The sequence below is a fragment of the Drosophila suzukii genome, chromosome 3 (assembly GCF_043229965.1).
Source record: "Drosophila suzukii chromosome 3, CBGP_Dsuzu_IsoJpt1.0, whole genome shotgun sequence".
NCBI lineage: Eukaryota > Metazoa > Arthropoda > Insecta > Diptera > Drosophilidae > Drosophila > Drosophila suzukii.
The window spans coordinates 19,745,332-19,757,135 of NC_092082.1; the positions used below are offsets into that span (position 1 = coordinate 19,745,332).

Here is an 11,804-nt window from a genome sequence, read left to right on the forward strand (position 1 = left end):
CATTATAAACCCTTAAACTGCCAATTGTTGGTTCTTGCTTAGACTTTTGCCATAAAAGTTATCTACCATGAACCGATTATTATGGGTTTTTATGATTTGAGCCAATGAAGTGAATGACAGAATGCGCAAAATGCCCTCTACTGTTATCCCATTTATCGCAAGTGTACGTTACTTTATTGAGCACTTAGCAAGTGGCTTTCGCTAGACGGTAATTGATGATGAACATCTTTAGAAAATACGTCAACAGAAGACGGTTGTCAACGCTGCGTATGCGTAATAAAGACCAATAGAGAATATTTTTGGCAGGGAATTCTACAAATTTAGTCAAAAATTTGCGTTTACCCAGAGAACGCATGTTGATCAAATAATTAAACCTATTAGCATTCGCTATGAAATCGTGATTCATTATAGCCGAAAAAGTTCACGAATTCGTGGATATTATATTTAAAGATCTGTCGGTAATGATAGATAGTTCAGTCGTGCGCGGTGGGTGGTAAGGCTAGCAGTTATAGATGCCTGTGGTTTTTGATCGAAAGTGATGCTAATTGTTTGTGGTTGGTAGATGGTATCTAACCGATGTTGTGAAATACTCGGTTCAATGTTTGCGATTATATGTTCGAAGTGGATGGTCAAAAATTTTCCAACGTTTACTATCTCCTGCTTTTAAAGCGTCAATTCTGATAAGGAACAAATTTAGAACAAGTACTTAAAGGTTTTTAACAGATTCAAAAAAGTAATTTCAATGGTTTCAGATAAGATGACCTCAGAAAGACAAGTATCTGTTTTTATATATGTATAGAATACAAGAAGTCGTATGATTTAAATATATTAAGAATATTGAACTTTATGAAAGAAAGTCGTTCGTTGACAAGTATCCACAAAATGTAGAACACTAAAGTTATTAAATTTTAATTTTAAAGAACGTTTATCATACTAATATTTTATTTCCTTTTCAGAAACCAAAACACCATCTTAAATCCTTGCCCAAAGGAGCTTGGAAGCGATTAAAAGACTTGCACGATCGCCAAAAGAGGCGGCGTAACTTACTATTAGACAATAGTTCCCAGGATCTACATATCGACAACGAAGCCGGCACTTTATTAATACCTATTGTACGGAAAGAGAACCCTCCAACCAGACCCACTGGAACAATACCCAAGAAACCCAAAGGCGCTGAACCGGATCCTAGTTGTCCAGTTTCTCGCTTCAGGCAGTTGCAGTTCCAACGCGACCTTCGCATCCATCCTTTCACAGATACCAATGTGGAACGCGGCAGGAAGCAAAAGGATATAGAAATAGTGGAAGATTTAGCCAAAATGCCTAGTGATAAAGAGAGTCCAGAGTAAGTTTTAATAAGGGATAGGGTTTCATAAAGAGCGATAGTAAAATCAATTTTTTTGCAGAGCTAAACCACTGAACAATAACAACACAAACGGAAATGGTGGCAGTGCACCAAGTAAGCCAAAGATCCAGCCAAAGTACAGCATCCACCGGGATGTGCTGACCCACGAGGTGGTGATCAAGCAAACGGGCTATGGGGCCCGGGACAAGAGCATACCATCCTCCCTGCGAAACTGCTGGAAGGGCTGGAACTTCTTCGCACTCTTCACCGGCGTGATCCCCATCCTGCAATGGTTACCTCAGTATTCACCCAGGAGAGACCTTCCTGGGGACATTATCGCCGGCTTCACCGTCGCCATTATGAACATACCCCATGGCATGGCCTATGGTATTCTGGCAGGAGTTTCGGCGGGGAATGGTCTCTATATGGCCGTGTTCCCAGTACTGGCCTACATGTTTCTGGGCACCTCCAAGCACATCTCAATTGGCACCTTTGCGGTGGCCAGTATGATGACAGCAAAGGTGGTGGACACGTACGCCAATGTGGATGACCACCCGCATGGATCGGGGTTACTGTCAAATGGGACAGCCACTGCATCAACTCTTCTGCCATTGAATTCTTCAGTACTTACGGACTTTTCTACCTCAACCAGCGCATCACCTCTTTCAGTCTTCGAGGCCACAACTGCATCGACGATTCAGCTGTTGAATTCCACTGTAATTGCAGATCCTATCACGAAGGTGGAGGTGGCAACCGCTTTGGCCCTCACCGTTGGCATTGTGAATGTAAGTTTATTTTAGAAATCACTTTGGTATAGAATATTTTATTAATTTGTCTTATTTTTTCAGCTTCTTATGGCATTTCTAAGACTGGGAACCCTGTCGTCCTTGCTCAGCGAGCCCCTGGTTAATGGATTCACCACCGCTGCAGCTTGTCATGTGGTCACCGCCCAGCTAAAAGATGTCCTGGGCATTTCAGTGCCCCGTTACAAGGGTGCTTTTAAGATCATATACAGTGTTATCGATGTGATCAAGGGCGTGCCGGAGACGAATCTTGTGAACTTTGGCTTTTGTATGGCGGTGATTGTATTTATGATGATATGCAATGAGATCCTTAAGCCACGGCTGAGTAAACAGTGTCGCTTCCCCCTGCCCGCCGAGCTGATCATGGTGATCGGTGGCACCCTGATCTCCAAGTGGTTCAACCTGCAGGTCGACTACAAGGTGAACCCGGTGGGTACGATACCCAGCGGCTTGCCGGAGCCCATGCTGCCACGTTTGGATCTTGTGCCAAAGGTGGCCGTGGATTCAATAGCCATTGCTATAGTCACCTACTCCATAATCATGTCCATGGGCCTGACATTCGCCAAGAAACATGGCTATGAGGTCAGGCCGAATCAGGAACTATTCGCCATGGGCATTGGCAACATGGTGGGCGGCTGCTTCTCGTGCATTCCCATGGCGTGCTCCTTGTCGAGATCCGTGATCCAGGATCAGACGGGCGGGGTTTCACAGATCGCTTCATTGGTCTCCGCCTCGCTGGTGGTGGTCACCCTCATGTGGATTGGTCCCTTCTTCGGCAGTTTGCCCAGGGTGAGTCTAATATATATATTAAATGTTTTTTATTATTTTATTCAATTAATTATTCCTTCTTTCAGTGCGTACTGGCAGGCGTAATCATAGTGGCCCTGAAGCCGATGTTTATGCAGGCCAAGGAGCTGAAAAAGTTCTCTAAGCAGGGCAAGCTGGAGATGTTCACCTGGATATCCACTTTTCTGTGCGTGGTGATCATCGATATTGACATCGGGTGGGTACGACCAATTGTGCTACACAGAATTAATTTGGTTTATTTCCACATTCTCTCTGAATTCCGTACTAACTCGTCTATTTTCTCATTACAGTCTATTGATTGGAATCTGCATCTCCTTGTTGGCCCTGTACATCAAGGGCCTGAAGCCCTACTCCTGTCTTTTGGGCTACATGCCAGAGGCTCCGGGAATCTATATGGATCTCAACCAGCACCGGAATGCCATGCAGGTGCCCGAGACCCGCATTTTCCGCTACAGTGGGTCGCTAAACTTTGCCACAAGTCTGTTCTTCCGGCGGGCTTTGTTTGAGGCCGTGGGTCTGGACAAGATTCCACTGACAAGGATCAGCAGCAGCAATAGTAATAGTCCGAGTAAGGGCAGCAAATCGAGCTACTCTCCGGTTTCGCAGAACGGAGGAAAGGCGGTCAATGGCCAGTTAGAGGAGTCACCTGGTGCTTTCAAGGTGCTCATCCTGGACTTCTCCATGCTGGGACACATAGATGTGGCGGGATGTCGCACCCTGACGGATGTGAGCAAGGAGCTGAAGGTACGAGGAGCCCGCTTGCTGCTGGCCAGTCCCGTAGATCGGGTGTACGATACCCTGGTGCACAGTATGGCCCTCAGCGAAGGACCTTTTGAGATCTTCCCCACGCTGCACGACTGTGTGGAATATGCCAATGCCTGTCGAACGGCGTGAGAGGAAGAGGGTCATCCTGATCCTGCTCCAGGTTCCCATAACAATGGGGATGCGGACGCAAACCACGTTTTGTGATATGTCCAAGTGATAGCTTGCGCATCGTAGCACCAAAACCCCTTCATAGATGCTAAGTCCTATTTTAAACTGAATAGAAACAATGTCGCCGTCTACAATCAAGCAGAATAGGCTAAGTTTGTTTAAGTGCCTCCGAAATATTGATTTTTGTACTTAAAGCATACACAGCCCACCAGTCAAGGCAACCGAAGAACTTCAAGCGATCAATGAAGCGCATTGATCTAGTGCAATTTGTACCAAAATGAAAAATTCAAACACACACAATTAGTTTTTAGGGTTGATATGTATGGAGATGTATAAACTGTACACAAAGATTAAATTGAATTTGTTAAAATTATTGGGATATGGTTTCTTAGCTGGGAGCTTGGATCAAAAAATGATTTTTAATTTCTTTTATATTTGTGCAGTATACTTTTAGGCTATCTGCAAATCCAATTTAACGTTTACTTAACAAAATGTTTAAACAAGTTTGTAAATAATTTTATCTGAATTATTTAGAGTTTCGCATGTTTAATTATGTACAGCTGCGGCAACAAAAATAGCACCAGTGTGTAGGCAATTCTTCTTTGTGCTACAGAATGGTAATTTTTTGCAATATTTTTATTCTGTTTGTAAGGGTAAGTAGGGTTACATATCTATTAACTAAAATAAAAGTGGTTACGCCCACAATACGGATGGTTTTTAAAATTTCGATACATTTATCAAAAAAGTAGCAAAGTTATGCGGCAACAAAAATAGCACCACTTAAATAAAAAACTTAAAAAACTTAAAAATAACGCGATTTGAAAATTTTTTTTGATTGAAATGTATGATTTCATACACCTTAAGGTAAAAAAATATTGTTCTAAAGCTTGGGCTGCAACAACAACAACAACAACGACCGACCTTGACGTCACTAGACACCAGAATCTTCCCTTGGCAAAATTGTTGTCTGGCTCTTTCAAAATAGCTCGAGGGCAGTTTTTTTTCTTCGGTTTTGCATTAAAAACATAGTTTTTAACATTTCTGCAAAGATTTTCGATGTGTTTTAGTTCTGGGGCTTGTAAGGTCCCCATTATACCATTTAGCTTAAGGGTTTTAAAACTTTGTACGACTTTCTGACTGATTTTTTTTGGGTTATAACCGTGGTAAAGCTTCGGAAATAAATTAGTTTTGTATTACGAATAAAATTGCATCACAATTTCTGAGCTATCAAGGTGAACATGTTGATCCTGTATGGGTTTACATTATGATATGGTACCAACATTATAGTACGAGAATATGCCCATACCATTATACTTGCTTCACCATTATTATTCTTTGCAAATGTGAAATGGGGACTCAATTTTGGATATGTAGGTTACCTGATGTGAATTTAAAGTCTTTTTCATCTAAACATGAGCAATTTTCAGCCGCCAGACCATATAAGAGTGTTCCTTTTATTGTGGGCCTTATTTAAAACTCGCCCTTCAAATTCACCCATGCTCTGCAGTCTAGGGAGATTTTTTTTTTGGACGTCAAGCGCATAATTGATTTTTATGTACATTATATCCAACTTTTTATGTACTTACAAATATTAAAAAAAAAAAAGCGACTTGATAGGCGCCTAAAACGGGACCTACTTGCATTCATGCAAATGACTTTTTAACAGTTATGGGGTCATTGCGGCTTTCGTACTGCGTGCTATTCTTTTGTGTTCTTGTTTTAGGTAACTACTAATCATTATTTTAAAGAATTCAACGATTCAACTTAACTTATCTTTTGCATTGCCTTTATAAATTAGCTTTTTAAATGTCCTTCTATCTGTATCATTACAGCGCGCTAAATGACCCATTGGGAACACTATTTTATGCATTATTTTACCAATTCACTTAGTAGTACTTATTCTTAATACAACAAAACGAAAAACAGCCAACAAATCTGAGCAAATGAAGTTTTATACCCAAAAACCGTTAATAGTGCTATTTTTGTTGCCGCATAATTATGCTACTTTTTTCATAAATCTATCGAAGTTTTAAAAACCATTCGCATTACGCCCACAACCATTTTTACTTTAGTTAAACGATATGTAAACCTACTTACCCTTACACACAGAAGAAAAATATTGCAAAAAATGACCATTTTGTACACAAATAAAAATTGCCCACACTTTGGTGCTATTTTTGTTGCCGCAACTGTATGTATTGCTTACACATACATTAAATATTCATTTTTTCATAAACTAAAGCCAACTTTCAGGCTGTGGCTTCAGATTCTTTATTATACCCGTTACTCGTAGAGTAAAAGGGTATACTAGATTCGTCGGAAAGTATGTAACAGGCAGAAGGAAGCGTTTCCGACCCCATAAAGTATATATATTCTTGATCAGGATCACTAGCCGAGTCGATCTAGCCATGTCCGTCTGTCCGTCTGTCCGTCTGTCCGTCTGTCCGGATGAACGCTGAGATCTCGGAAACTATGGGAGCTAGGCTATTGAGATTTGGCGTGCAGATTCCTGAGCTTCCTACGCAGCGCAAGTTTGTTTCAGTAGACTGCCACGCCCACTCTAACGCCCACAAACCGCCCAAAACTGTGGCTCCTACAGTTTTCATGCTAGATAGAAAATTTTAACTGAAATGTAATGTTCTCATCAATACCTATCGATTGACCCAAAAAAAAGTTTGCCACGCCCACTTTAACGCCCACAAACCGCAAAACCCTGTGACGCCCACAATTTTCATGCTAGATAAAAATTTTTAACTGAAATGTATTGGTCTCGTCAATACCTATCGATTGATCCAAAAAAAATTTGCCACGCCCACTCTAACGCCCATAACGCTTAAATCTGTATACCGCCGGTAGGTGCCGCATTTTAATCTCGCTTTGCTGCTTGCATATCTCCATTTAGCTGAGTAACGGGTATCTGATAGTCGAGGTACTCGACTATAGCGTTCTCCCTTGTTTTAAAATTGATTAGAGTCGTTTTTATATTGTTTTATCGAAACATATTCATGATCGGAAAGGTTTTGTTTTATATTTTAGATTCGATTGATGAAATGATAGGACTAGCCACGGCTTTAGCAATCACACTCAACCCAAATTGTTTTCCCAAAAATTATCCAAAAATGTGATCAAGGATTTTTAAAATTCATCAAAATGAGTCTCGATAATAAGCCCAAAGTTTGTTGTTCTTAAAGTAATAACTTCATTTGGTCTAGCTGCCCGTTTACGTAATTTCAAGGTTATTTGGCAAATATTATCTTAATTTTTTAACTTATTATTTATTATGTTTTTTTTTCGCTTTTTAGGCGAAAAAAATTAGTTTGGAATATTTTACATTATAAAGCATACTCTTTTTATGGTCTACGAATATCCTCATACTGATCAATGCAGTCTGGATTAAAGGGGAAAAATTTACAACTGTCATTTCATAATTTTTAGAAAATGTGATATTTTAGCTATAAGGCGCCTTTTTATGGTCAATTCACTTTGCTTGTTAATAACTTAAAATGATGTGATAATGTCTTGGACTGGTATACTCATCCTTTGCGGATTTTTGGTTACAAAGGTCCATTTACTTTTAATGATGTGAAGTGGATGCTGTGCTGTTATGGTAAGTGTTATAACAACATAATATTTATAAAAAGTCGCTGAGTTACAAAAAGTTTTTAAGGTCTTCGAATTTTTAAGAAAATTCAAAATTTAAGAAACATGTTTGTGTGACTTTGGTGGGCAACTATTTTATTCAACAATTATATGTTATGTTTAAAATTGTTCTTATGTTTCATAATAGTATCTGACTCTCAAATTTTGTTTTTAAAATACATTTTTTAAAACAGTTTTTTCCTTTAACAGATAATTTATATGTGGCACAGGCGGCAGTATTTCCATGAACCGATCTGGTTTGCGCTTGAAGAAGTTAAGATTGATTTTGCACAAAATATATATTTTTATTAATACTTGACAATTCAGGTTAAATTATACTTTAAATGTTATATGATTCATAGATTTATGTACTTCAGGAATCATGAGATACTTGCGATTTCAGTCGGAAATACCTGACCTGATCGGCAGACAGAATATCCAGCCTTTGGCTGACACATCGCCACGTACAATCGCTGAAGCTGACACCGAGCAATTAGCAGGCACATGACTAAACTGGGATGTATTTTTTGGCTATTTGTTTGCCAAATATCTACAGTGGCTCGCAGCTTATTTCGTGCAGCAACCTAAAAAAAGTTATAGTCGTTATTTCTGCTAAACTAAGAAAGATATCAGAAAAATTTAAATGCAGTATATTAATAGGGAGTATTAACATGTTTATTGAACGAAAGCGATTTTCTTCATCATAAAAACAAAAAAGTAATTTAATAAAAACAAAATGTACAGGCTTTTTCCATGCCGCAGCTTATTTCGTGCAGTATGTTTGAAGTAAAAAAATTGAACATTTAGTCCTAAAAATCGCAGATTTTATTATTATTTGATCGTTTAAAATACTAACAAATAAATATTTTATGAGTTTCCGAGCTGGGTTATACTTATATAAAGAGATACAGGGGAGTTACCGAAATGGCACCACGCCCAACTATTGAGCAGCGAGAACTTGTGCTTAAACATTTTAAAAGTGGAAAAGGTCAGCGGATCATTGCAGAAATGGTATCCCTAAGCCCTAGTACAGTACAGTACATCATCCAACGGTTTGTCCGAGAGAACCGCATTGCAGATGAAGGCCGAAAAGCTCCAAATAAAATTTTCAACGATCATGAAGAGCGCCGTAATGTCCGGAAAATTAAGGAAAACCCCAAGCTATCGGCTCCAAAAATAGCTGCAGAGGTCGAGGACGAAATGGGCAATAAGTGTAGTCCTGATACGGTGCGTCGTGTACTTCACTTCGAGTAGCACGAAAGAATCCATTTATTTGTAAGACAAATATTGCTGCTCGGCTAAAGTTTACAAAGGAGCACATACTTTTACCAAATTCGTTCTGGGATGACGGTATCTTTGCTGACGAGTCAAAATTTGACATTTTTGGTTCAGAAGGACGACAATTTGTGTGGCGGCGACCAAATACAGAGTTGGAGAATAAGTACCTGAAACCTACGGTCAAACATGGCGGGGGTCACGTCATGGTTTCGACCTGTATGGCAGCCTGTCGCGTGACATTGACATTTCATTGATGGTATCATGGACACCAACATGTACCTCATCATTTTAAAGGAGAACTTACTGTAATCTGCTGAAAAACTGGGCATACGCGATCGTTTTCGATTTTACCAGGATAATGATCCGAGGCATTCAGCAGGAAATGTGAAGTTTTCGCTTATCTGGAACTGCCCTCGTGTCTTCATAACGCCAGCACAGTCTCCAGATTTGATTGTAATCGAAAATTTATGGGAAATATTGGACATCGCTATAAGGAAGAGGAAAATTTCGAACAAAAACGATCTGAAAACTGCTCCTATGGAAGATTGGCCAAAAATTCCAGGGGAAACCACTCAAAAGTTAGTTTCCTCCATGGGAAATCGTCTCAAAGCTGTCCTGAACCAGAAAGGAGGACATACAAAATATTAGCTCTTAAATTAAAATTATTAAGTTAAGTAGAATCGACTGCACGAAATAAGCTGCGGCATGGAAAAAGCCTGTACATTTGGTTTTTATTAAATAACTTTTTTGTTTTTATGATTAAGAAAATCGCTTTCGTTCAATAAACATGTTAATATTCCCTATTAATATACTGCATTTAAATTTTTCTGATATCTGTCTTAGTTTAGCAGAAATAACGACTATAACTTTTTTTAGGTAGCTGCACGAAATAAGCTGCGAGCCACTGTATATGTTTTCGGGGGAGGAGGTGGAAAATGCCCCGAGCGGCGGCCAAAAGGGAATACAATTGTTCCAACTGATTAGCCATTAAATGACTTCTGCCCGAGGCCACAGAATGCACTTGGAGTTTGTTTGGACTTGTGTGGCACATGGGAAAGACTACATGACTTGAGTTGGTCAAGATCTGAGAGTCGGTTGCGTTTTGTGGTTGTCCACCAAAATGAATGCCAACCCTCAAGCTCGAATTTTTCGAAGGTGACTTTAAGTGAAAACTTAAATTTGTGTCGGTCAGTATTGGAAAAATAAGTTATCTATTTTTGTATTATCAAGCTACAATAAATTCTATGCAATTAACCCTCCGTAACCTCTCAACTTGTTTATTGAATTATTCAAGAGCGCCATGCATTCCCATAGACTCATTAATTTATTAATGAAATATGGAAATTTTTATTGATCTATAGATCAGAAAGTGGAGAGGGAATAAGTCAAGTATTGGAATTAGAATGGCTCTCGAGTCAATAATGATATTATATTTTCCAGAGATTAAATACGTTTATTTTAAAAATGTTCTACCTTGTTTTTTGATTTTACACCCAAGTAATTTGTTGTGTTGATAATTATGCACAGTTTTGCTTAAATTTTAATTATATCCTCTGCTACTTATTGTCATTTGGTTGTAGCCCCCATCTTTGACTCATTCCAATCATTTTAAGTGCTACAATTTAACGCTTCTGACGCTTGTCACCTTCGGCGAGCTCAACGAGGCTTTCAACTCGCTCACGTTAATCGGATCTCAGTCAGAATATTTTCATAGGCGAAATTGACTTGCTTAAAATCGAATTAAGAATTCCCCATAATATTAATGATGCCTTGGCCACTTGTGAAGGAAGCACACAGCTGTAGTCGCCAGCTTCGATTTTTGTGCAATATTTTATCACGAGGCGCCTGCAAACGAGTGTTTGGAAATGGATTTTATGGCGACTATAAAACGCAAAAGGTTCCCACAGCGAGTGTACGAGATGCAAAATCAACAGGCAGAGTAATTGTTTTTCATATTTTATTTTTATTTCTATTTTTGCCATGCAACTTCCACATTTGTGGGAAATTAAGGGGACGGAGGCGGGTGACTGCTAACACGGCCATAAAAGTGCTAAACATGCCAACAATTTGAGCTTTTTTCAACCAAGCTGTGGAGTGTAAGCGAAGCTCCCTCGATTTCTTGAGGGGGTGGAGTATTTTGTACATAGGCAACCAACTCTTTGACCTTAGCTTGGAAATTGCCTACGAAATTACTCAACGCAGCCAAATCTATTTGTTTGGCTAACAACAAATTTGAGCTGTTAATTGGCGAAGGTTACCTTCTAATGCAGCAATTAAACGCGATTTTCTCGAAATAAAGGGCTACGGAAGGACATGATTATAATATAGTTATAGATGTATGTTCTATCCAATTCAGCACAGCGACAATCAAAATAATAATGTACTTTATAGTTGAGGTGCAAGTATTGTGTCATTGGATATCAGCACATTATAATTTAAAACCTAGTACTTATAATAAAATATTATTATATTTATTTTTTAACAAAAACCGTTCGTTGTATGTTACCCGAGCTCAAAAGTTATAGGGACTTTCAAAACAACTTTACTTTTGATGCAAATAAATATTTAGATAATACATAGTGCCTCTATATACTCACTTAAAAAATAAATCACATCATTTTATAAGAACACAACTTTTTATTACCGAAGTCAGTGATCCCTACCACAGACCATAAACTAAAAAATATCATATTTCGTTTGCTTATCAATATTTATTTTTTGCAATTGCCCAAAATGAAACAAAGGTGATGGCTGTGGACGGATCACATTTTGTTTGCTCAACGCATTTTCACATGCCGAATCGGCAAAGGAAGTCGGGGGAAAAAAACCGAAAAAATAGATGAATAAATAAAGAGGGGTACGAAAACATTCAGAAGTATTTGCGGTTTGTAAGCGAGCAGCTCCCCCCTCCCCTTGCACCTGCAGTTCGAAGCCTCCAAAATCGGGGGCTCAAGTCGGAATTGTTGTAATTTCGAGAGACAAGACCAGAAAAAGCCCAACAA

The 11,804-nt window shown here is 39.0% G+C and overlaps 1 protein-coding gene across 1 annotated transcript; it reads left to right on the forward strand.

The window, feature by feature from the left end:
- The first annotated feature begins 956 nt into the window (after window positions 1–956).
- Window positions 957–4,245, forward strand: Prestin (solute carrier family 26 member prestin). The gene is made up of 5 exons (XM_070995633.1): window positions 957–1,342; window positions 1,404–2,127; window positions 2,191–2,934; window positions 3,000–3,148; window positions 3,243–4,245. The coding sequence occupies exons 1-5, from the start codon at window positions 1,317–1,319 to the stop codon at window positions 3,844–3,846; spliced, it is 2,247 nt and encodes a 748-aa protein (XP_070851734.1). The 5' UTR covers window positions 957–1,316; the 3' UTR covers window positions 3,847–4,245.
- Window positions 4,246–11,804: the final 7,559 nt, after the last annotated feature.

Excerpts from the sequence above, each read along its gene's own strand:
- Prestin (XM_070995633.1), top strand. The coding sequence starts at position 1,317 with ATGCCTAGTGATAAAGAGAGTCCAGA. Across the intron at positions 2,128-2,190 it reads TCACCGTTGGCATTGTGAAT|CTTCTTATGGCATTTCTAAG; the intron begins GTAAGTTTATTT and ends TTATTTTTTCAG. Across the intron at positions 2,935-2,999 it reads TCTTCGGCAGTTTGCCCAGG|TGCGTACTGGCAGGCGTAAT; the intron begins GTGAGTCTAATA and ends TCCTTCTTTCAG.